The 25,559-nt window shown below is 38.1% G+C and overlaps 1 protein-coding gene across 7 annotated transcripts in view; it reads left to right on the top strand.

The window, feature by feature from the left end:
• CPEB1 (cytoplasmic polyadenylation element binding protein 1) overlaps positions 1 to 25,559 on the top strand; it is a 104,086-nt gene that overhangs the window by 23,688 nt on the left and 54,839 nt on the right. For all 7 annotated transcript variants that reach the window (XM_059371507.1, XM_059371498.1, XM_059371492.1 and 4 more), the window contains exon 2: positions 2,513 to 2,687. Coding sequence is in view for 6 of the 7 variants with exons in the window: in XM_059371498.1 (XP_059227481.1) it covers positions 2,513 to 2,687 (175 nt within the window). In the remaining variant the exon portion in view is untranslated. The remainder of the gene's footprint in view (positions 1 to 2,512; positions 2,688 to 25,559) is intronic.

Below are 25,559 nucleotides of genomic sequence, written 5' to 3' on the forward strand. Positions count from 1 at the left end.
GCTGAGCGGACAGTGAGCTCTGAGCGCCCTTGGCTGAGCGGACAGTGTTTGACCACAGCAAACTGTAGCTAGTGTGGTGGCTGCTGACAGCATGATCAGATCTTCGTTCCCCTTCTAGACTTCAGAAATCGTTGGCTGAACGAGTCTAATCTGCCTACACTTTGGTTGCTCACTGTACATAGCAGACAGTTGGTTAATGTTGATTAGGCAGCAAATGAGTGAAGTTTGTAGCCCTAAGACCTGCAGATTGATGGTGAATGCTTGCATCTTACCCTTTGTGATGTTGCCTTAGTGAGGCTGAGAATCATCTTCGAAATCTACAGTTGTGAAAGGGGCCTTGTGTGTGTGGCTCTCCGGAGGGCGTGGGAAAACAACCTTGCAGGACTGTGTGTTCTGTTCCTCCTGACAGCTTGCAGAGGATACCAGTCTTTTAAAGAGATTGAGAATGCTGTGGGACTCAAGTTTGACCCTTTAAGGCCATCCTGCAAAGTTGATAAAATTCTTAGGTACTTCTGGTTATTCTCATGCGTACCTGAATTGTAATAGGCTATACATAGAGACACCCAGCTTTTTAAAAGTTTGGTTTTGGGGGCACCTGGGTGGCTCAGTGGGTTAAAGCCTCTGCCTTCGGCTCAGGTCATGATCCTGGGGTCCGGCTATCAAGCCCCGCATCGGGCTCTCTGCTCAGCAGGGAGCCTGTTTCCTTTCCTCTCTCTCTGCCTCTCTGCCTCCCTGTGATTTCTGTCTGTCAAAATAAATGAAATCTTAAAAAAAAAAAAAAAGTTTGGTTTTGAAGTGACCAGCGATAAGATTCTAGGTGCTAGTTGCCTTACTTGGTGTGAGTTTTGTTTCTTTTCCTTGAGGTAATTGGGAATTGTGGAGCAGATGAGTCAGACTTCCCTTAGAAATGACACTGTCAGCCAGTATGTCCTTGCTAACTGTGTCAGGCTTCAGATATCCTGAGTGAGAGAGTGAAGAATGGTCCCAGATTTCTGTCTGGGATACCTGGTGGATGCTGGTGTTGTCTACTGAGCTAGAGAATAATACCAAGGGAATCGCTCTGATTGCGGCAGGGGGTGTTGGATTGTCTATCTGCATTGCAAGTTCAGGGTCTTAAATGAGTTCTGTACTTCTAATGACTATGTTCAGTTGTACCACTGGAACAATTCCTTTGGGTGGTGCTTGTACTGCTCTTGGTGCTTTTACCATGTCTTCTCCTGTGCCTTTAGGTATGGAAATAGCAGCCAGCGTATGCCAGGCACCATGTTAAGTGCTTTATTACATCTTGTCAAAAGGGTGGTAGGAAAAAAAGGTGGTAGGTACTCTTCCTGTTTCACAAATGGGGAAACTGAGGCAAAGAGGTTAAGCAACTGAAAATAAAGGGCAGAACCAAACTTTTTAAACAGCTATGTAGAGCTATAATCCACATTACCATAAAATTCAGTGATTTTTTTTTTTTAAGTATAGTTAACAGTTTTGTGGTCATCACCATAATCTAATTTTAGAATGTTTTCAGAATCTCAGAAAGGAGCCTTGAACCCTTTAGCCACCATTTCTAAAACTTCTTCTCTCTTCACCCCTAGATGAAGGCAACTCCTCTAGATTAGATTTGTCTATTTTGGACATTTCCTATAAATGGGCTCATAATAGGGGGTCTTTTGTGACTGGCTTCTTTCACTTAGCATCAAGTGCTTGAGGTTTATCCATGGGAAGCACGTTTCAGTGCTTCATTTTTTAAAAAAAGAGTTATGTATTTAAGAGAGAAAACATACAATGAGGAGGGGCTGAGGGAGAGGAAGACAATCACAGGGAGCCTGATGCAGGCAGGGCTGGATCCCAGGACCCTGATGAGATGACGACCTGAGCCGAAACCAGGTCAGATGCTCAACTGACTGAGCCACCCAGGTGCCCAAGTGCTTCATTTTTTAGATTTCTTTACGTTTTATTTATTTATTTATTTATTTGACAGAGACAGTGAGAGAGGGAATACAAGCAAGGGAAGTGGGAGAGGGAGAAGCAGGTTTTAGGCTGAGCAGGGAGCTGGGATGTGGGACTTGATCCCAGGACCCTGGGACCATGACCTGAGCAGAAGGCAGATGCTTAACAACTGAGCCACCCAGAGGTGCCCCTCATTTTTTAAATTTCAAGATAATATTCTGTTATATAGATCTACCTCCAGAATTTTCTGGTTCTACAGTTGCTGCTGCCACACCATATTAATTCCTATACAAGTCTCATTAGATTAGAAGGTTCTTGGGGGGTAGTATCTTGTATTTTTCTGTGTTTTTCTTATTCCCTCTTCTAGTCCTCTCAGGAAACCTTGCTCATTATTGGATTCATTAAGTGTTTTAATATATAGGCAAAAAATTCAAGTCCTTGTTACTTTATCTAACTCATTGTTGGCTTGGGAGAAAGTGGGGGGCTTATTTACCATAAAGGAGTATAGAAAAAAAATAAGTGTCTTTTTTTTTTGTCTAGGATGAAAACCTAAATATCTTTTTCCTGTGTCTAGGAAGAAGAAGCTGGGCGGATAAAAGATTGCTGGGACAACCAGGAAGCACCCGCGCTCTCCACTTGTAGCAATGCCAATATCTTTCGAAGGATAAATGCCATATTGGATAATTCTCTGGATTTCAATAGAGTCTGCACTACACCCGTAAACCGAGGAATTCATGATCATTTACCAGGTGACTTAGATTTGAAACCTTTAGTGTATGTTTTTGTACATACACTATGTATGTATGTAAACCTGTTTCTCAGTGGCTTTCTTGTGAAGCCTATGAAGAATGACCTTGAATGGTAATACTGGCCCCTTTTTGTAGCTTACTTTGTGAATTGGGTTCCCCTCTGGATGAAGACTGCCTTTGATTTATGATGCACAGATCTCTTTTATGACACATAAAAAGACTGGATAAAAAGGGGTAGGTCAAATATAGCAGGACTACCTATGTAGAGGATTATAATGTGAGTCATGGATCTAATTACAGGTTTTCTGGTAGTCACATTTAAGAAGGTTTTTTTTTAAGAGGGATATTAACATTTTATCTGAACTAACATATGTAAAATAAGCTAATATCTAGTTAATATAAAAATTACTAGTGAGATACCATATTCTCTTCTTAGTGTCTTTCACATTTTCAGTGTGGCTCTGTTGAAACTAGCTATGTTTCTGGTGCTTGGTAGCCATGTGACTAGTGGCTGCTGTGGTGGACAGTGAATCTCTTAAATATTTTAATTACTTTTAACTGTGAAAGCAGGTCAACAGGCATTTAGTTCTGATGAATTGTGGGCTATCCCATGGGCTAGTGGAGGGGAGACAGTAGCATACCCAAAGACGGCACTTCACAAGAAGGCTTGGAAGTCCTAAAAGGTGTCATTTCATAATCTTCTGTGGACGTTGCAGAATGCTGTAAGAATGTTGAAGGAATGTTTCTTGTTTGAATTAGTTTAATTGAAAATGAACATGTTTTTAATTTTTTAAATGTGCCTTGAAGAAATTTGGCAGTAGTGGGGTTTGCAGAAAAAGTACTAGTAATTGCTGGTTTTTTTCATCATATATCCTTTGATTTAAATCCTAACTTGACAGTGGAAATAATTCCCTTAAAGATGCAGGTGTATGTGAACATGAAGTAGCTAAATGTCTGAAGGAGAGATTTCATGACAAACAAGACTGACTTGTGGTAACTGTAAAATTTTTTTTTTTTTTTAATTAAATTGTTCTAACTGGAGGGCAAATGGGAGAAGGGCACAGTGGGAACTAAGAATGCTAGTTGGTCTTATCTCTTCTAACTTCCAAGAAAGTACAAGTTTATTATTCTGTTTGTTGGTATATGTCATGTGCTAATGACCCTTATTGTCCTTTAGCTTATGCAAGCTAAAAACTCAGAAAATCTGCTTGATTCAACATACGTGTTCTGTTTTTCTTTGAGAAAATTGTATGAATTTTATTCCAGTATGAATGACAGCCAACAATGGCTTAAATCTCACTGAGTTACCTCAGACATGCTGGGAACTTAGGCACACCTCAGGGAAATTGTGGTTTGGGTTCCAGACCACTGCAGCAAGGTGGATTTTGCAGTGAAGCGAGCCAAAGGAATTTTTTGGTTTCCCAGCAATGGAAGTTATGCTTACATCATATTGTAGTCTGTTAAGTGTGCAATAGCATTATGTCTGAAAAATAGTATATACTGTAATTGAAAAATACTTTATTGCTAAAAAATATTTTAGCAATACTTTAATAAAAATATTTAGCAATACTTAGCAAAATACTTTATTGCTAAAAAATATTAACCATCATAAAGTCCTAGTTTTTTCACTGGCGGAGGGTCTTGTGTTGATGTCACTGCCTGCTGACTTTTGAGGGTGGTGGTTGCTTAAGGTGGGGTGGCTGTGGCAGTTTGTTAAAATAAGACAACAATGAAGTTTGCTGCATCATTCGACCCTTTCAGGAATGAGTTCTCCCTAACGCCCAATGGGGCCTGATAGTACTTTGCCAACAGTAGAACTTCTTTTAAAATTGGAGTCGATGCCATGTTACTGATGAGAAAACCAAATCTCCTCTGGGTTAGAGGACTTGTGCGGGGCTACCTAGCTAGTCAGTAAGGGCCTAATTTCAGAGGCACACCAAAGTCTGCTGTAACAGTGCATGTTTTTTAGCATCAGGGCACTTCCTCATGCTGGGCTCCCACAGACAGCATCTTTAGGTGTCCGCACGTGTGTACCCAGCTTTGACTTCTGTGTCTGGGCTGGTCTTGGGCTCCAGAAGAAGCTGTGATACTGCAGGTCAGATTTCCACTGCACCCGGGGCTTACTCCATAGAGCCTTGGCCTTTGCACCTGGATCATGCTGCCCTGGCCTTGGGATGTCTTGTTTGGCTGTTGGGCGAAGAAGACATCATTATTTCATTCTGAGACATTCACAGGTTCCAGGGATGAAGACATGGACATCTTTGAGAGACCTCATTCAGCTAGAACATTAAGCAATGATCAGCTCAACCTTGGACCTGTAGTTCAGGTCCATCCCTGCAAAATCTGGCTTGAGAGTCCACATCTCTTACTGTACACTTGGTCCCACTGCCACAATTGACCGAATTCATCAGAAATTCAACACAAATAGGGAATGCCTACCTCGTGCCAGTCACTGTTGTTAGGCTCCAGGGATTCCTGACTTGATATGGCATCCTCAGAACCTCCTCTCCCATCATGGATGGGAAACGGAAGGAAAAAACAAACTAAGTGGAGAAATAAGTAAAATAATTGACAGTTTTAGTAAGTGCTATGAAGTAATAACATTTTGAGTGACCTAGGTAGGAACTCTCTGAGGAGGTGTGTTTAAAATGGAGTCCTAAAGGGAGAGAAAGTGCTGGATCATGTAAAGAGTGTGAGGAAAACATTCCAGACAGAAAAGGTTGGACTAAGGCTTTTGAAGGAGCTTGGCATGTTTGAGGCACTGAAGGAAGAGTAGGGAAGGGAGTGGGAGGGCCAGAGTGGGCAGGTACTGTGGGCTGGGCAAAGACCCTGGGTGTTCTTGTGAGAGTTGTCAGCGGTTGGTGGCCAGTGATATGAAAGAAATATTTGTCCTCTGAACTCTGATTTCCCATTTCTCCAGCAAAAAGGTGGAGGACAAAATGGAAGCCACACCTCTGAGCGGGCTGCCTTCCCATGGTGGAGAAAACGAGTGTTGACTCATCGTTTTCTTTTGTGCTTGGGAAAGATTCCTGGCATTGCTCCTGGGTTTGCCACTGCAGCTTCTTTACAACTCAGCCTCAAAGATCACTTTTTTGCTTTAAAAATCATCATGTTTTTTGACTCACTATGTCCAGATCTGAGAATGTCTCCGAAGGAGTAATAATGAAGACAAATAAGGATTTATGTAGAAGGATATTTAGAGCATCATTATGATGGTGAAGATTTTGGAAAGAAAAAAAAGAAAAAAAACCCAAGTGTCTCCTAAGAGGAAAATATATTTTTGTGTATTTATGTGATGGAGTATTATGTAGTTATTAGAATAATACCTTTTGAAAATAATGGCTTTCTGTGTGTTCAGTTACATAAAAATTTTTGTAATATAACATGAAATTAAGATAGAATACTAATACATACATAGACACATTCTCAATTTTGAGACATAAAATTAATATAATAATATAAATATTTACAATGGAAAAAACTGGGAGTCCCTTCTCTCAAACCCTGCCTCCGCCTTATTAGCAACTAAGTATATGTAATATTCTCAATCCTTTGTTGTTTTTGCAACAATCTTCACAGCCTCTTCACTGGGAGTCAGTCCCATCTCAAGCATCTTTGCTCACCCACAAGACGCAACTCCTCATTGTTAAAGTTTGGTCACAAAATCACAGCAGTTCAGTCCCATCTTCAGGCTCCACTTCTAGTTCTAGTTCTCTTGCTCTTTCTACCACATTTGCAGTGACTTCTCTCCATGGGAATCATGACCCCCTCAGAGTCATCAGTGAGGTTTGGAATCAGCTTCTTCCAAAGTTCTGTTCATGTTGATATTCTGAATTCTTCCCATGAATCGAATGTTCTTAAGGGCATCCAGAATGGCGAATCCTTTTCAGAGGGTTTTCAGTTTACTCTGTCCAGATGCACCAGAGGAATTACTATCTATGGCAGCTATAGTCTTACAAAATGTGTTTTGTAAATAGTAAGACTTGAAATTACTTCTAGATGCATGGGCTACAGAATGGATGTGTATCAGCAGGTGTGCAAACCACAGCACTCTCCTTGTACATCTCCATCAGAGCTCGTGGGGGACCAGGTGCATGGTCAATGAGCAGTAACGTTTTGACGGGAATCTTCTGAGCAGTAGGCCTCAACAGCCAGCTTGAAATATTTATTACACCATGTTGTAAACATATGTACTGTCCAGGCTTTGTTGTTCTGTGGGGAGAGCACAGGCAGAGTGGGTTTAGTGTTAATTCTGCAGGTGCCTAGGATTTTCAGCGAGCACAGGCTTCAGCTTAAAGTCAGCAGCTGCATGAGCCCCTGACAAGACAGCCAGCCAGTCGTTTGAAGCTTTGAAGCCAGGCCCTGCCCTTCTCTCTCTTGCTGTGAACGTCCTAGATGGCATCTTCCTCTGCGAGAAGGCTATTTTGTCCACACTGCAAAGCCTTATTAGCATATTGATTGAAATATTGTAAGAATTACCACCATGTGACTCAGAGACAAGAAGTGAGCAAATGCTGTTGGAAAAATGACACCGATAGGCTTGCTAAGATGGGGTTGCCATAAATCTTCAATTTATAAAAAATGCAGTATCTGTAAAATGCAGTAAAACAAGATATGCCTGTATTGCCTTTTTCCATGTATTATATTTACAGGGTCTTCATATTGATACTTTTAAGTCAGATCAGTGTATTTTAATCACTGTATAATAGTAATATTTTACATAAATATAATATTTACCTGATCCTCTATTGGTAAATGATTTTTGCTATTGTAAACAGTGTTTTGGTGAGCATCCTCGTATTACCTGTCTCTTGTGCATGTAACAAGCACTTCCTGAGCCTGCGCACCTAGAAGTGAATTGCAGAGTGATTGGGTATATACTGTCTTCAAATTTAAGTTGCTAAATTCTTTCTCAAAGTGAATTAATCAGTTTACAGTCCTGCCAGGATTTCATGAGAGTTTTTTCCTACATCTTTGTAGACCCTCATTGTTGTCATAATCCAAAATTTCAGTCAGTCTTAGGTGTAGAGCCTACTTAATTTTGTTTCTGTCTATATTGTGAAATATTTTCTACAGTTAAAGAATACAGGTAGCATATATGATCTGGCATCACCCAGGAAAGATCTCTAGACCTCAGCCTCAGGGTTCTTCCTTTATCCTGGGCTGTTTCTTGAGATTCCATTGTATATAATTAAAAATCACTGGCTTAGGTGAAGTCATGTAGGAAATGCTGTTCAGCTACATAGCTGAACTGTTAAGTGGAATATTCTCTGCCTAGAAAATTGAATATTCAAAAATTGAATATTCTCTGCCTAGAAAAATCCTTCTCTTTCTAAAGTGTGGTTTGGTTCTCACCTCTGAGAACTTCTCACATTCCTTTGCTTCTGTTAGATGTAACGAGATCATTCTTGGCTATTTCAAATTGTTCATTGATCCCACTGTGTGGTGTTCTAAATGTAAACGTACACAGTCTCAAAACAGGGAAGATAAGGTATAGTTTTGAAGAAGCGTACTCAGTTTGCCTGTTTCATAATAAACCTGCACGAAGGTGCAAGCCCCGGCTGCAGATTTGCTTGAGAACAGACCCTGGTCGTGTGCTTACTTGCTCTGATCTTGGCTATCCCTCTGAGATTGTTTGCTGAACTGTAACATGGGAGCAATAGCCGTACCCCTCTCTAGGATTGGGGGGGGGGCAATTGAATAAGTGTGTTGAATTTGTAGACTAATGCCCATAATGGCACTTACACACCATGTGGTGGTACTGATGGTGATAGTCTGGGTATATAGAGAGAACAGTTGTGAGAGAACATGCTTTAGGGTCATGATGTTGAAGAGTTGGATTCCTGGTTTCTGGTTTAGACTGTCAAGGACCAGGTGTTCAACACCCATGGGTTCCCTGCTGAGTACTGTGCAATAGGGTGGGTGTCCTTATATAATTGCTTAATGTATACCTTCTCACAAACTGGGTACCGAAGCTGAAAGAGGCCCTAATTTTATGTTCAAATTAGTTTTACTCTCCCCACATTCTATATTGATTAAAGTCTAGATTTTTCTTTTTTGTTGTGGTAAAATAAATTTCCCATCTTAACTATTTTTTTTTAAAGATTTTATTTTATTTATTTGACAGAGACACAGTGAGAGAGGGAACACAAGCAGGGGAGTGGGAGAGGGAGAAACAGGCCTCCCACTGGCCAGGGAGCCCGATGCGGGGCTCAATGCGGGGCTTGATCCCAGGACCCTGAGATCATGACCAGAGCTGAAGGCAGAGGCTTAACCCACTGAGCCACCCAAGTGCCCCCATCTTAACTATTTTTAAGTGCACAGTTCAGTGACATTAAATACATGTACATTGTTGAGCAACAGTTACCACCATTCATCCCTATAATTCTTCTTTCTGTAAAGCTGAAACTCTGTACATGTTGAACAAGAACTCCCCATTCTTCCCTCCCTGCCACTCCCTGGCACCCACCATTATGCCTTAGGTCTTCATGATTTTGATTATTCTAAGTACCTCCTGTAAGTGGAACCATATAGTATTTGTCATTTGGGAGTGGCGTATGTCCCTCCCTTTTGCATCATGTCCTCAAGGTTCATCCATGTTGTAGCATTTGTCGGAATTTTCTTCCTTTTTAAGTCTGAATAATAATCTGTTATCATACATATGCCATATTTCTTATCCATTCATACATTGATTGGATGATTGGAGACTTGGTTGTTTCCACGTTTTAGCAGTGCCATAAACACAAGTGTACAAATCTCTTCATGTCTGTGCTTTCAGTTCTTTCAGGTATGTACCAAAAGAGGTAATTGCTGGATCACATGGTAGTTCTGTTTTTAATTTTTTGAGGAATCACTATTGTTTTCCACAGTAGCTATACCATTTACATTCCCACCAAGAGTGCACAAGTGTTCCAGTTCCTCCACACCCTCACACACACTTTTTTTTTTTAAATAGTGCCATCCTAATGGGCATGAAGTGTTATCTTAGTTTTGATTTGCATTTCCCTCGTGATTTGAGATGTTTAGCACCTTTTCATGTGCTTATGGCCTAGTTGTGTATCTTCTTTGGAGAAACATCTACTCAAATTCCTTTGTACATTTTTTAATCAGATTGTTTTTTGTATATATTGCTGAATTTTTGGAGTTCTCTGTAAATTCTAGGTGTTAATCCCTCATCTGATATGTGATTTACGAATACTTTCTCCTGTTCTGTGGGATGCCTTTTTCCTCTGGAGAGTGCCTTTTGATGTACAAAAGTTTAAAAAAATTTTTTTAAACTTTTTTTTTTTTTAAAGATTTTATTTATTTGTCAGAGAGAGAGAGAGGGAGCGAGAGTGAGCACAGGCAGACAGAGTGGCAGGCAGAGACAGAGGGAGAAGCAGGCTCCCTGCTGAGCAAGGAGCCCAATGTGGGACTCGATCCCAGGACGCTGGGATCATGACCTGAGCCGAAGGCAGCTGCTTAACCAACTGAGCCACCCAGGCATCCCATAAAGTTTAAACTTTTTTTAAAAACCTGATTTGCCTATTTTTTTATTTGTTACTTGTGCCTTTGGTGTTGTTGCCAAGAAAACATTGTCAAATCCAGTGTCATGAAGCTTTTGTCCTGTGTTTTCTTCTAAGGTCTTACATTTAGGTCCTTGATCCATTTTTTAGTTAATTTTTCTCTATGGTTTTAGTTAAATATCCAACTATATCTGCATGTGTGTGTCCAGTTTTCTCAGCACCATTAGTAGAAAAGACTGCCCTTTCCCCACTGAATAGTCTTGGCATTTGATTGTGTGCGTAAGAATTTATTTCTGGGATTTCTATCCGGCTTCATTAGTTTATATATCTGTCTTTATGCCAATACCACACTGTTTAGGATACTGTAGTTTTAGATTGGGTTTTGAAATCAGGAAGTGTGAGTCTTCCAGTTTCGTTCTTTTTTTTTTTTCCTTTAAGATGCTTTGGTTATTCAGGGACACTTGAGATTCCATATGAATTTTAGGATGGGTTTTTCTTTATGTATTTTGGATATTAATCCCTTATCAGACATGATTTTCAAATATTCTCCCATTTGGTAGGTAACTTTTTCATCTCGTTGATAGTTAAAATGTTTTTAGTAATGTATTCCTATGTGTGTATTTTAGCTTTTGTTGCCTTTACTTTTGGTGTTGGGTTTTTCTATTTCTGCAACACTGTTATTAGGATTTTGATATGTGTTGCACTGAATCTGCAGTTTGCTTTGGGTTGTATTGACATTTTAACAGTATTAAGTTCTCCAATCCTTGTAATGTACATGAGATGTATTACCATTTATTTATGTTGTCTTTAACTTATTTTGTTTCTTAGTTATTTTCTTAGTTTTCATTGCACAAGTCTTTCATTTCTTTGGTTCATTTAGTTCCTGAGTATTCATTCTGATGCTTTTCTAGATGGAATAGTTTTTGTAATTTCCTTTTTAGAGTGTTCATTGTGTATAGAAGTGCAACTGATTGTTTTATGTTGACTTTGTGTCCTGATACTTAGCTGAATTTATTTATTCTAAGGGAAGTTTTTTGTGGACTCTTTGGGGTTTCAACATATAATCATATCATTTACAAACAGAGATAATTATACTTCTTTTCCAATTTGGATGCCTTTTATTTCTTTTCCTTGACTAACTATTCTTGCTAGAACTTCCATTATGTTGAATCAAAGTGGTAAAAGTGGGCATCCTTATTTTTTTTTCCTTATCTTCAAGGAAAAGCTTTTAGTGTCCCACCATTGAGTATTATGTTTGCTATGTTTTTTTTATATAAAGCTTTTATTATGTGAAGGTATATTTCCTTTTATTTCTATTTTGCTGAGTGATTTTTATCATGAAATTATGTTGTGAGATACTTCTCCACATCAAGTGAAATCGTCATGTGGTCGTGTGGGTTTTTTTTTTTCTTTCTTTCATTTTATTGATGTGGCATATAGATTTTTTGTACATTGAGCCATCCTTACATTTCAGGAACAAATCATATTTGGCCACAGTGTGTAATCCTTTCAGTGCAATGTGGAGTTGTGTTTGCTAGTATTTTGTTGAATGTTTTTGTTCAGTTTTTATTTTTGGATCATTCTTCATAAAGGATGTTGGTCTGCAGTTTGCTTGTAGTGTCTTTGGTATCAGGATTATGCCGCTTTCATAGAATGAGTTGAGAAGTATTCCCTGCTCTTTAGTTTTTGGGGAAAGTTTGAGAAGGGTTGCTATTAGCTCTTCTTTAAATGTCTGATAGAGTCCAACCGTGAAGCCATAAGTTTCAGGCCTTTTCTTTATTGGAAGATTTTTAGTTGTTGATTCAGATTGTCTATTTCTTTGTGATTCAGTCTTGGTAAGTTTTGTGTTTCTAGGAATTCACCTGTTTCATTTAGATTTTTCAATTTTTTTGATGTATAGTTCATAGTACTGTTTCACAATCCTTTTTGTTTCTGTAGGGTAGGTAGTACTTGCCCCACATTTGTCATTGATTTTAATAATTGGATCTTCTCTCTTATAGTTCATTTGCCAAAGATTTGTCCATTTTGTTGATCTTTTCAAAGAACCAACTTATAGTTTTATTGGTTTTTTTTTTCTTTTTTTGGTCTCTTATGTTGTTTATCTCTGCTCTTACTTCCCTTCTAGCTTTGGGCTTAGTTTTTTGCTCTTTTAGCTTATTACCTTGTAAAGTTAGGTTGTTGATTTGAGATTTGTGTTTTGATGAAAGCATTTATAGCTATAAATTTCCTTCTTACCACTTTTGTTGTGTTCCACAGTTTGGGTATGTTGTTCTTTCATTTTCATTTGTCTCTAATTATTTCCTATCTTCCTTTGTGCTTTCTACTTTGGTCCATTGGTTGTTTAAAATATGTTGTTTAAAAAAATGTTTGATTTCTACAGTTTTGTGGATTTTCCAGTTTTATTTTTATTATTGACTTCTAGCGCCATCTATGGTAGTCAGAAAAGATACTTCATGTGATATATATCTTTTTTAATCTATTGAGGCTTGATTTGTGGTCTAACATACAGTCTATCCAAGAAAATGTCCTATGTGCACCTGAGGAGAGTGTGTATTCATTGTTGTTGGGTAAAATGTTCTGTGTATGTCAGATCTGACTGGTTGACATGTTAAGTCTTGTAGTTCCTTCTTTAAATATCTCCTTTTTGGTTTTTCGATCCATTATTGTGAACGGGATATTGAAGTATTGAACTCTTGTAGACTTTTTCTCCTATTCTATCTGTATTTGCTTCATAAATTTGTATGGGTCTGTCACTAGGTATGTAAATATTTATAATTTTTCTATTTTGATGTATTGAACCTTATAATTGAGCATTCTTTCTTAGTCTCTTGTAACCTTTTTTGGTTTAAATCTGTCTGGTGTTAGTATATCTACTCTGCTCTCTTTTGGGTTTTATTTGCATAGAATACATCTTTCTGTCAGTTTACTTTTTTTTAATATTTTATTTTATTTATTTGACAGAGATCACAAGTAGGCAGAGAGGCAGGCAGAGAGAAGGGTGGGGAGAAGCAGGCTCCCCGCCAGAGAGCCTGATGTGGGGCTCAATCCCAGAACCTTGGGATCATGACCCTGAGCCAAAGGCAGAGGTGTGGTTTTTGGTTGGTTTTTTTTTTTTTTTTTTTTTTTTTTTTTTGTCAGAATGAGCACAGGCCGACAGAGTGGCAGGCAGAGGGAGAAGCAGGCTTCCTGCTGACCAAGGAGCCCGATATGGGACTCGATCCCAGGATGCTGGGATCATGACCTGAGTGGAAGGCAGCTTCTTAACCAACTGAGCCACCCAGGCATCCCCGAAGTCAGAGGTTTAACTCACTGAGCCACCCAGGTACCCTCTGTCAGTTCACTTTCAACCTGTCTTTGTGTCTTGAGTCTTTTGTAGACATCATGTGGGTGGGTCATGTGTTTTTATCCATTCTGCCAGCCTCTCTCTCTCTCTCTCTCTCTTTTAAGTATGCTCCATGTCCAGTGTGAAGCCCAGCACAGGCCTTGAACTCACAACCCTACTATCAAGACCTGAGCTGAGATCAAGAGTTGGACACCTAGCTGACTGAGCCACCCAGGCACCCCTAATCTCTGTCTTTTGATTGGAGAGTTTAATCCATTTACATTTAACTACTTATAAGGAGGTACTTCTGTCATTGTGTTGTTTTCTATATGTCTTACAGATTTTTTTTTTTTTGCTTCTCATTTCTTATATTAATGTCTTCTTTTATGTTGTTTTTTTTTTTTTTTTTTTTTGGTAGTGAGACCTTTAAATCCCTTTCCTTTTTCCTTTTTGTGTATCCTGTAGTTTTTTTCTTTGTGGTTCCTATGCCATGGTTACATTTGACATCATAAATTTATAACACTCTAATTTGGATTTATACTAGCTTAATTTCAGTAACATACAAAACCTTTGCTCTTTTACAAGTCTCTACTCACCCCTTTCAGTTGTTGTGACAAGATTAATCTTAATGTAGAAAACAAAATATCAAATTACAAACCAAAGTTATACTAATTTTCACAGTAATTATTCTGTTTCTTTAAATGCAGTAATCTTTGAAAGCACATGGAAAGAAGTTATAGACCATTATTACAATGATACCTGCTTTTTAAAAATTTCAGTATCATTAACTTACAGTATTATAGTAGTTTCAGGTGTACAATATAGTAATTTAACACTTCCATACATTACTCAGAGCTCATGATAAGTGTGGTATTAATCCATTTTTTTTACTTTTTAAAAAAATAACAATGTGGGGCGCCTGGGTGGCTCAGTGGGTTAAGCCGCTGCCTTCGGCTCAGGTCATGATCTCAGGGTCCTGGGATCGAGTCCTGCATCGGGCTCTCTGCTCAGCAGGGGGCCTGCTTCCCTCTCTCTCTCTCTGCCTGCCTCTCCGACTACTTGTGATTTCTCTCTGTCAAATAAATAAATAAAATCTTAAAAAAAATAAAAAAATAACAATGTATTATTTGTTTCAGGAGTACAGGTCTGTGATTCATCAGTCTTACACAATTCATAGTGCTCACAATAGCACATACCCTTCCCAATGTCCATTATTTAATCCACTTTTATCTATTTTCCCACCTACCTCCCATTGGGCAACCACCAGTATATTCTGTGATGAAATGTCTGTTTTCTTTTCATTGTTTCTTAAATTCCACATATGAGTGGAATCATAGAGATTTGTCTTTCTCTGACTTCTTTTGCTAAGCATTATATCCTCTAGTTCCATCCATGTCATTGAAAATGACAAGATTTCATTCTTTTTTATGGCTGAGTAGTATTCCATTGCAATGACACCTGCTTTTGTAATTGCCCACGTGATTACTCTTGTGGAGACGTTCATTTCTCCATGTAGCTCCGGGTTACAGTTGAGTGTCCTTTCATTTCATTATGCAGAACATCCTGGAGCCTGTTTGCAGGTCTACCTAATGGCCACGAACTTCCTCAGCTTTTGTTTGTCCTAATTTCTTCCTCACATTTGAAGGGCAGTGTTTGTGGGTATAGGATTTTTAGTATTTTTTTTTTTCTTTTTAGCACTTTGAACATATGGGCCCATAGTTTTCTGGCCTCAAAAATTTTTGATGAGACTCTGTTGACTGTCTTACTGAGCATCCTTGAATATGGTGATTGGCTTCTCCCTGCTGCTTTTAAGATTCTCTTTGTCTTTTCATTCTTTCTTTTTTTTTTTTTTAAAGGTTTTATTTATTTATTTGAGAGAGAGACATTGAGAGAGAGCATGAGAGGGGAGAAGATCAGAGGGAGCAGACTCCCCATGGAGCAGGGAGCCTGATACGGGACTTGATCCCAGGACTCTGGGATCATGACCTGAGCTGAAGGCAGTCGCTTAACCAACTGAGCCACCCAGGTGCCCCCCCCTTTTTTTTAAAGATGTTATTTATTTATTTGACAGAGAGAGAGAGATCACAAGTAGGCAGAGAGGCAGGCAGGGGGAGAGGGGGAAGCAGGTTCTCCCTGCTGAGTAGAGAGCCTGATGCAGAGCTCCAACCCAGGACCCTGAGATCATGAACTGAGCTGAAGGCAGAGACTTAATTCATTGAGCTACTCAGGCACCCCTCTTTTTTCTTTTTTTTTTTTAAGATTTTATGTATTTATTTGACAGATAACATAGGGAGAAGTAGGCTCCCTGATGTGGGGCTCGATTCCAGGACCCTGGGATCATGACCCGAGCCAAGGCAGATGCCAAACCAACTCAGCCACCCAGGAGTCCCTCTCTTTGTCTTTTGAAAATATGATTATACTGTACCTCAGTGTGGTCTTTGAATTCATCCGACTTGGATTATTTTGTGCTGCTTCAGGGTTCATGCTCATTTTCACCCTATTTTAGAAATTTTAAGCCATTATTTCTTCAGGTACGCTCTCTGCCACGTTTTTCTGGAGGCTCCCAGGATGCATATATTAGTCTTCCTGATGGTATCCCACATCTGTCCCCAAGGAGCTGTTCTGTGAAATCTTTTTTTTTTTTTTTTAAGATTTTATTTATTTATTTGACAGAGACAGTAGGGAGAGAGACAAGTTGGGGGGGGCAGGCTCCCTGCTGAGCAGAGAGCCCGATGTGGGGCTGGATCCCAGGAGCGTGGGATCGTGACCTGAACTGTAGGCAGTGGCTTTAACCCACTGAGCCACCCAGGCTCCCCTCTCCCAAGTCTTTTTTATTACTTTCTTTGGCCTTGATCATTTCCATTTTCCATTGTCCTGTCTTAAAGTTCACTGATTCTTTCTTCTGCCTGCTTTTTTTTTTCTTCTTTGTAGGTTTTCTGTTTCTTTATTAACATTTCCATTTTGTTCACACGTTGTTTTATTGACTTAATCCACATCTTTCTTTTATTACTTTATCATATTTAAAACCACTCTTTATCTTCCAGGGTCTTTTCCGGGACAGTCTTACTGATTTCTTTTCCTTTGAATAGGCCATACTTGTTTCTTTGTGTGCCTTTAGATTGGTTTATTGAACACTGGATTATAAGGTAACTCTGGACAACAGATTCTTTGCCTTTCCCAGCATTTTCTTTTGTTTTTTTTTTTTTTTTTTTTTTTCTTGTTAATGTCCTTGCTGAGCTTTGTTTCATTTTTTGGCTTTAGGTTTGTGGTTTTTTTTATTTTCTGTTTGTTTTTGTTTTTTGGTTGTTGTAGACAGTCTGTGTTGAGGATCAGCCTGAGGCATGTTTATACTTAGGTGTTTTCTCAGGTCTTTCCTGAGCCTTTACCTGAGCATGTACAGACACTTTGTAATTTTTTCCAGATAGATGGTTATCTTACAGTGTCCTAGCCATTGCCTGACTCCTGTAGGGAGAAAAAGTGGGAAATGAAGGGGGGAACATGGCACCTACTGTTCGAATGCCCTGGAAGCTATTTCACTTGGAGGGAGCTATTTCACAAGCTAGGTCTTGCAGTGCTGGGGGAGGAGCAGCAGCAGTGTCTGTCTGTTTTTGTGTTGGCTCCCCTGTGATCAGTGTTCAGAGCACATATCCCCAATATTTGGATGATCAGGTCTTTTTTACCCACCTTAACTTCTCCAGACCATATGCAGACTGCTCCAGGAACATGTGCACAGATACATAGCTGGTCCTGGGGTGAGTGTAGCTGCGGCTGAGCTGGAAACTGAAATTGACCAAAATTGATGCAGCCTATCCCCAAGTTTTAAGCCTTCATCGGATCCCAGAGTTCTGAAATAGCTACATAGGGGCCTGGGTGGCTCATTCAGTTACACGGATGACTTTTGGTTTTGGCTCAGGTCACAATCTGAGGGTGGTGAGATCAAGCTCCACATTTGGCTCTGGGCTGGGTGTGGAGCCTGCTTAAGATTCTCTCCCTCTCTGTGCCCACTCTCCCAGCTCATGCATGTACTTTCTCTCTCAAAAAAAAATTTTTTTTTTTGAAAATAGTTACATCATATTGATTGTGCTAGCTTAATTGATGGTGCTTTCTATACCTCCATCTTCTGAAAATCCTCTTAGCATCTAGGGTTTTAGTTTTGTATGTTTATACATCATCACTTATTTTGGCTTTATTTTTACTGGTTTTTTAGATTACTTGTTGGTATTGTTGTTTTTTCATTTTTGAACCAGTTTCCTTGACTTTTCATATCATGCAGTATAGCACACATGTATAGGATATTGCTAAAACCATTGTTTTACTCTAATTAAAGTATATAGTAAACACCCACATAACCTTTAGCTAGGTCAAGAAATAGAACATTTGACACCTAGGTGGCTCAGTTGGTTAAGCAGTGGCTCTCAATTTCAGTTTGGGTCATGATCTCAGGGTCTTGGGATTGAGCCCTGTGTCAGGCTCTGCTCAGCAGGAAGTCTGTTCTTCTTCTTTTTTAAAAGATTTTATTTATTTATTTGATAGAGATCACAAGTAGGCAGAGAGGCAGGCAGAGAGAGAGGAAGAAGCAGGTTCCCTGCTGAGCAGAGAGCCCGATGCAGGGCTCAGTCCCAGGACCCTGGTATCATGACCTGAACCGAAGGCAAAGACTTAACCCACTGAGCCACCCAGGCACCCAGAAGTCTGTTCTTCTTGAGGACTCTCCCTCTGCCTCTTCCCTTGCTTGCTTGAATGCACTCTCTCTCTAAAATAAATAAATTTTTAAAAAACAGAACATCATCAATGCTCTGGAAGTTCCCCATGTTTCTTTAATGATCATTTCTCCATCTTCAGATAGAACCATTGTCTTCCTGTGGTTTTTCTCTAGTATTTCATCCCCATGCTTATATCCCTAAAAAGTATTTACATTTTGAACTTTATTCCATACTGTATTCTTTTATGACTGCTTTGTTTTTGAAACTGATCTGTGTTGCATGCAACTGTAGTTAAAATTGATGGATATATTTAGCATTATAAAATATTTCATAACTTATTGATTCTAATGTTTAACTTTTGGGCTGTTGCTAGTTTTTGGCTGTTAAATAGTGGTGTCATGAACGTTTTTGTGGGTCAGTCCTGGTACACAAATTCTCTAACATCTAGGAATGAGTATCTTCAAAATCAATACATAATCCTTAGCCTTTCCCAAAGAGGTTGTACCCGTTTATTTCCCCACCAGAGAGAATATATCTACGCCGAAGTCCTCACACCCTAACCAGCTGTTGACATGTCACTCTTTTCCATGGAGCTGTTCTTATGTAGTGTAATACCTCAGGTGGTTTTAACTTTTGTATTTTCCTGATGTCACTGCAGTTCAGCATTTTTAGGTCTTTATTGGTGATTTTGAATATTCTGCAACAAGTTTGCATGGGTTTTTGTGCCTTTTTCCAGTTGGGAGAATCAGACTTGTAGGGCATTCTTTATTGTGGAGCGGAGTCCTTTGTCAGATCTATGCACTGCTAATATCTCCAACTTACTGGCTTTTTAGTCTTTTGATGAACATGAGCTCTTTTTAAGATGAGCATGATGAACATGAGCTCTTCTTTTTTCATTTTAAGATAGTTCCAATTTATTGAGCTTTTTCTGTACTGTCAGCATTTTAATGCTGTATTTAAGAAATCTTTTTTTGAGGAAATGGTATTTTTTGTGTTCTCTTTGAGGAGCTGTCTTGGTTGTTTTTTTTTTTTTTTTTTTAGATAATATCAAACAATTATAAATTTTTTACTTAATTGTTTGCTAGCACCTAGAAAGAATAGCTCTGTGTATATTGATAATATATTCAGTGACCTTGCTGAATTTACTTAAAAATACTAGTTGTTTTAGAGTCCTGTGGATTTCCTACATACACAGTTGTCTGCAAATTATGAATGTTTTGTTCTTTCTTTCCAGTCCTTCTACTTTTTTTCCAGTAACTTACTTCAGTGCTTTAGATTACACAGAAGAGCATTGAATAGAAATGACACAGAAGAGCATTGAATAGAAATGACAATAACAAGCCTATATGTGTTATTGCTAGTTTTGTGGAAGGGGTTACAGGAATGGAAATCTTGAGCATTTCATTAATTGTTTCAGCTGAAATTTTGGAGATTTTTTTTTATCTGATTAAGGAAATTTCTTCTCAGAGTTGGTGGAATGTGTGTGTTTTAAATCATGAATGGGTCTTTTTTTCTTTTTTTGAAGATTTTATTTATTTATTTAACAGAGAGATCACAAGTATGCAGAGAGGCAGGCAGAGAGAGAGGGGGGAAAGCAGGCTACCTGTTGAGCAGAGAGCCCGATGCGGGACTTGATCCCAGGACCCTGAGATCATGACCTGAGCCGAAGGCAGAGGCTTTAACCCACTGAGCCACCCAGGCGCCCCCATGAATGAATCTTAAATTTAGTTTTCATTGGTATTTATTTGGCTTTTTTCACTTATCATACAAACATGAGAACATTCAGGAAAGAATACCAAATTAAAACCAACTTGACCTTCCCAGAATAAACCCAGTTTGGTCGTAATATATTTTATTTAGTATATTGCTGAATTTGGTTTTCAAATGTTTTCTTTGTGATTTTTGTATCCATGCAGGTAAGAGATTAGGTTGTAGTTTTCTTTCCTTAAAATATCCTTGGTAACAAGGTTATGCTAGCCTTTTGAAACAAACTGGGAATTATTTTTTCCCTTTTCTTTGGAAGAGCTTATATAAAATTTATAGTGTGCCTGCTTAAATTTTGGCATAATTTTGTGGTTAATCCACCTGAGCCTGGAGTGTTTGTATTGTTTTTTGAGGAAAGGGTCTAAATTATGGATTCAGTTTAATAGAGACAGAATTATTCATACTTTGTTTCTTCTTTTGAGTTTTTCTAGGAATTTCTCCCAGTTCCATTGAAAAATTAAAATTCATTGGCATAAACTTATGTATAGTAGCCTTTTAATGTTTTAGAATTATCAATATTTTTTCTTTTTTTATTGAGATGCAGTTGATGTACAGCATACTAATTTCAGGCATACAACATAATGGTTTGGTTTTGTGTTTGAACATACTGCAAAATGTACGCTAGATCATTTAAGTCTAGTTAATCTCCATTACCATACATAAAGAATTTTTTTCTAGTGAAGAGAATTTTTAAGATTTACTCAGCAACTTTCAAATATGCAGTATAGTATTAATGTAGTCACCATGCTGTATATTACATCCCCATGACTTATTTATTTTATACCTGGAAGTTGGTACCTTTGGACTCCCTTCTTTTAACCCCCCTCTGCTGCCACTGGCAACCACTGCTCTGTTCTCTGAATTTATTTTGTTTTTGTTTCGTAGATTTCATATATAAGTGAGATCACATGGTATTTGTCTTTCTCTGTCTGACTTACTTAGCATAATGCCCTCACATTCCGTCCAGATTATTGCAAATAGCAAGATTTCAGTACTTTTTTATGGCTTAATGATATTCTGTTACATTTGTGTAGCCTGTTTTCTTTATTCCTTCATTCGTGGACACTTAGATTGTTTCCATATCTTGACTACTGTAAATAGTTCTGTAGTGAACATTGGACTGCATATATCTTTTTGAGTTAGTTTTGAGTTAGTTTTCCTTTTCTTCAGATAAATATCCATAAGTGGAATTGCTGGGTCATATGGTATTTCTGTTTTTAATTTTTTTAGGAACTTTCATACCATTTTCCATAGTGACTATATGAGTTTGCATTCCCACCAACAGTACAAGTGTTCCCTTTTCTTCACATCCTCATTAGTGATTGTTACATCTTGTTTTTTTTTTGTTGTTTTTTTCTTTTGTTTTTTTATAATAGCCATTCTAACTGCTGTGGGGTTAGAATGGGGTTAGATAATCTGATTGTGGTTTTGATTCATGTTTTTCAATAACTTAGTAGTAGTTGAGTATCTTTTCATGATCTGTTGGCCATCTGTCTTTTTTTCTTTTTTTTCCTCCCCAAAAATACTTGTTCAGATCCTCTGCCTGGATTTGTTTGTTTGTTTTAAGATTATTTATTTATTTATTTGACAGAGAGAGAGAGAGAGAGATCACAGTAGGCAGAGAGGCAGGGAGAGAGGGAGGAGGAAGCAGGCTCCCCTCCAAGCAGAGCCCAATGTGGGCCTCGATCCCATGACTCTGAGTTCATGACCTGAGCTGAAGGCAGAGGCTTAATCCACTGAGCCACGCAGGCACCCCTCCTCTGCCTGTTTTAATTGGATTATTTAGTTTTTTGCTGTTGAGTTGTATGAGTTCTTACATATTTTGGATATTAACTCCTTACAGATACATGATTTTTAAATATTTTCTCCCACTTAGTGGGTTTCCTTTTCATTTTGTTGATGATAGAATTCTTGACATTTCTTGACATTGGTAATTTGTGCTTCTTATTTCTTTTTTAGGTCAATTAATTTTTTAAAAAAGATGAACTTGTGACTTTGAATATTCCCCCCCACTCTCTAATACTTTGTTTTATGTCATCAATTTTTTTCTTTCTGATAGTTTATTTAGTTTAATTTACAGTTCTTTTTCTAACTTCTCAAAATAGAAGTGTTTTGGTAGTATTTTTGGAGATAAAGTTTGTATATAATATGTCCATATTTAAAAGTTTCACAATTTAGTGGTTTCAGTATATTCATAAAATTGTGAAATCATCACCACTAATTCGAGAATCTTTTCATTTCCCAAAAAGAAAACAACCCTTAGTCATGACTCTCCTTTACTATTTCCCTGTTCTCTGGCAGTTACTAGTCTTTTGGTCCCTATAGATTTTTGCCTACCTTAGATATTTCATGTGAATGGAATGATGTAATATGTAGTCCTTTATGCTTGGCTTTCCTGACTTGGCATAGTATTTTCAACATGCATCTGTATTTACCATGAATCAGTACATAATTCCTTTTTCTGGCTGAGTAATATTCCATTATATAGATATGTCATGTTTTCTTTATCCATTCATCATCTGGTGGATATTTGGCTTGTTTACATTTTTTTGGCTATTATGAATAATACTCTTAAGAATATTTACTATGGAAGTTATATACCTAGGAATTAATTTTTGGATCATATGGTATCTCAGTGTTTAACTTTTTGAGAAATTGCTTAACTGTTTTCCAAAGCAGCTGCAACCATTTTACATTGCCACCAGCAATGTATGAGGGTGATTTTTTAAAAAAGATTTTATTTATTTATTTGACAGGGAGAGAATCACATGTAGGCAGAGAGGCAGGCAGAGAGGGGAGGGGGAAGCAGGCTCCCCATTGAGCAGAGAGCCTGATGGGGGTCTCAATCCCAGGACCCTGAGATCATGACCTGAGCCAAAGGCAGAGGCCCAACCCACTGAGCCACCCAGCCGTCCTGAGGGTGATTTTTTCCCATATTCTTATCAGTACTTTTTATTTTTTATACTATAGCCAAACTAGTGGGTAGTAAATATGGTATTTCATTATGGTTTTAATTTCTGTAATGATAATTAATCTATTTAACCATGTATATTTTCTTTGGACAAATATCTCTTTAAATCCTTATTGTTCATCTAAAACTTAGGTAATTTTTTTTTTTTTTTTTACTGTTGAACTTATGAGTTCTTTATTCTACATGTTAGACCCTTATCAAATATGGTTTGCAGATATTTTGTACATTCTGTAAGTTGTCTTTTAGCTTTCTTGATAGTGTCTTCCCTCTATCGAGCACAGGGTTTTCTTGCTTCACTTATTACATTTAGAATGAAAAGATTCTTTTTTTTTTTAAGATTTTATTTATTTATTTGACAGACGGAGATCACAGAGAAGCAGGCAGAGAGAGAGGAGGAAGCAGGCTCCCCGCTGAGCAGAGAGCCCAATGTGGGGCTCCATCCCAGGACCCTAGGATCATGACCTGAGCCGAAGGCAGAGGCTTTATTTAACCCACTGAGCCACCCAGGTGCCCCCAAAAGATTAATTTTGAGTTGATTTTTGCATATGGTGTGAAGAATGGGTTTAAATTCATTTTTTGGCATGTAGATATTCACTTGTCCAAGAACTATTTGATGAAAAGAGTATTGTATCCTCCTTGAATGGGCTTAGCATCCATATAGAGAATCAGTTGACCATAAATGTAAGCATTTATTTCTGAACTCTCAGTTCTGTTCCATTGATTTATGTCCATCCTTTAGCCCGTGCCGCACAGTCTTCATTATTGTAGCTTTGTGTAGTAAGCTTTGAAATCAAGGATTGTGAGTCTTCCAACACAAATTGTTCTGGGTATTCATGGTTACTTGCAATTCCATCTGAATTTTAAGATTGGCTTGTCAGTTTACGCAAAGAAGACAGCTGGGCTCTTGAATTTGTAGATCAGTTTAGAAAGTATCAACATCTTAATATTAAGTCTTTCAATCCATGAACATGAGGTGTCTATTAGTTTCTTTCAAGAATGTTTTATATTTTTCTTTGTACAAGTCTTGTCCTGTATTTGTAAATATGTTTATTCTTTTTTGATTCTGTTGTAAATTGTTAATTTCATTTTCAGATTATTCGTTGCTAGTATATAAAAATATCATTGATTTTTGTTTGTTGATCTTGTACTCTGCCACTTTACTGAAATCCTTTAGCCCTAATTGTTTTGTGTGTGTGTGTGGATTCCTTAGGATTTTTTTTATGTCTAAGATCATGTCGTCTTTGAATAATATTAAACTATTTCTTTTCAGTCTGATGTTTTCTATTTCTTTTTCCTGCCTAGTTTCACTGGCTAGAACCTCTGTACAGTTTTGAATAAAAGTGACAGGAGTAGACATTTTTGTCTTGTTCCAGCCTTATAGGGAAGCGTTCGGTCTTTGACCATTAAGTATGATGTTAGCTATGGAGTTTTGTAGAAGCTCTTTATCAGGTTGAGGTTATTCCCTTCTGTTGCTAGTTTATTGAATTTTATTTTATCATGAAAAGATGTTCAGTTTTGTCAAATAATTTTTATGTGTCAAGATAATCATGTGATTTTTGTTTTTTATTAATATAGTATATTTCACTGATTGAGTTTTATGTTAAACCAACCTTGCATTCTTGGAAAAAATCTCATTTGGTCATGGTGTGTACAGTTCTTTTCATACACTGTTGCATTTGGTTTGCTAATATTTTGTTGGGGATTTTTATTTATACTGATATGGTCAATAGGTCCTATGATTTTTCTTGTGATGTCTTTGTTTGCTTTTGGTATCAGGGCAGTATTGGCCTTATTACTGAGTTGTAAGGTGTTGTCTCTTGGGCAATTTTTTCGTAAGACTTTACAAAGAATTGGTATAATTTCTTTTTTTAAGCCTTTGGTAGAATTCACCAATGAAGCCATATGGTCATGGACTTTGTGGGAAGTTTTTTGTTTTTTTTTTTAAGATTTTATTTATTTGACAGAGAGAGATTACAAGCAGGCAGAGAGGCAGGCAGAGAGAGAGAGAGGAGGAAGCAGGCTCCCTGCTGAGCAGAGAGCCCGGCACGGGACTCGATCCCAGGACCCTGAGATCATGACCCAAGCCAAAGGCAGCAGCCCAACCCACTGAGCCACCCAGGTGCCCCATGTGGGAAGTTTTTGATCAGCAGTTCAGGTTCTTTCCTCATTATAGGTCTACTCAGATTGTTTCCTTTTGTGTCAGTTTTGGCAGTTTGTTTTTGTAGGAATTTGTTCATTTCTCTTAAGTCTTCTAACTGGTAGGCATACAGTTTTCCCCTTTTTATTTCTGTAAGGTTGGTAGTAGTGATGCCCACACTTTCATTTCTGATTTTAGTAATTTGAGTGTTTGATCTTTTTCATGGTCAGTCTGGCTCAAGATTTGTTAGTTTTGCAGATGTTTTCAAAGAACCAGCTTTGGGTATTGTTGATTTTTTTTTTTTTTTTAAGATTTATTTATTTGAGAGAAAGCACAAGCAGGAGGGGCAGAGAGGGAAAGAGAATCCCAAGCAAGCTCCCCACTGAGCAGGGAGCCCCATGTGGCACTGGATCTCAGAACCCTAAGACCATGACCTGAGCTGAAACTAAGAGCTGGATGCTCAACCAATT

Source organism: Mustela nigripes, chromosome 13, assembly GCF_022355385.1.
Source record: "Mustela nigripes isolate SB6536 chromosome 13, MUSNIG.SB6536, whole genome shotgun sequence".
Lineage (NCBI taxonomy): Eukaryota > Metazoa > Chordata > Mammalia > Carnivora > Mustelidae > Mustela > Mustela nigripes.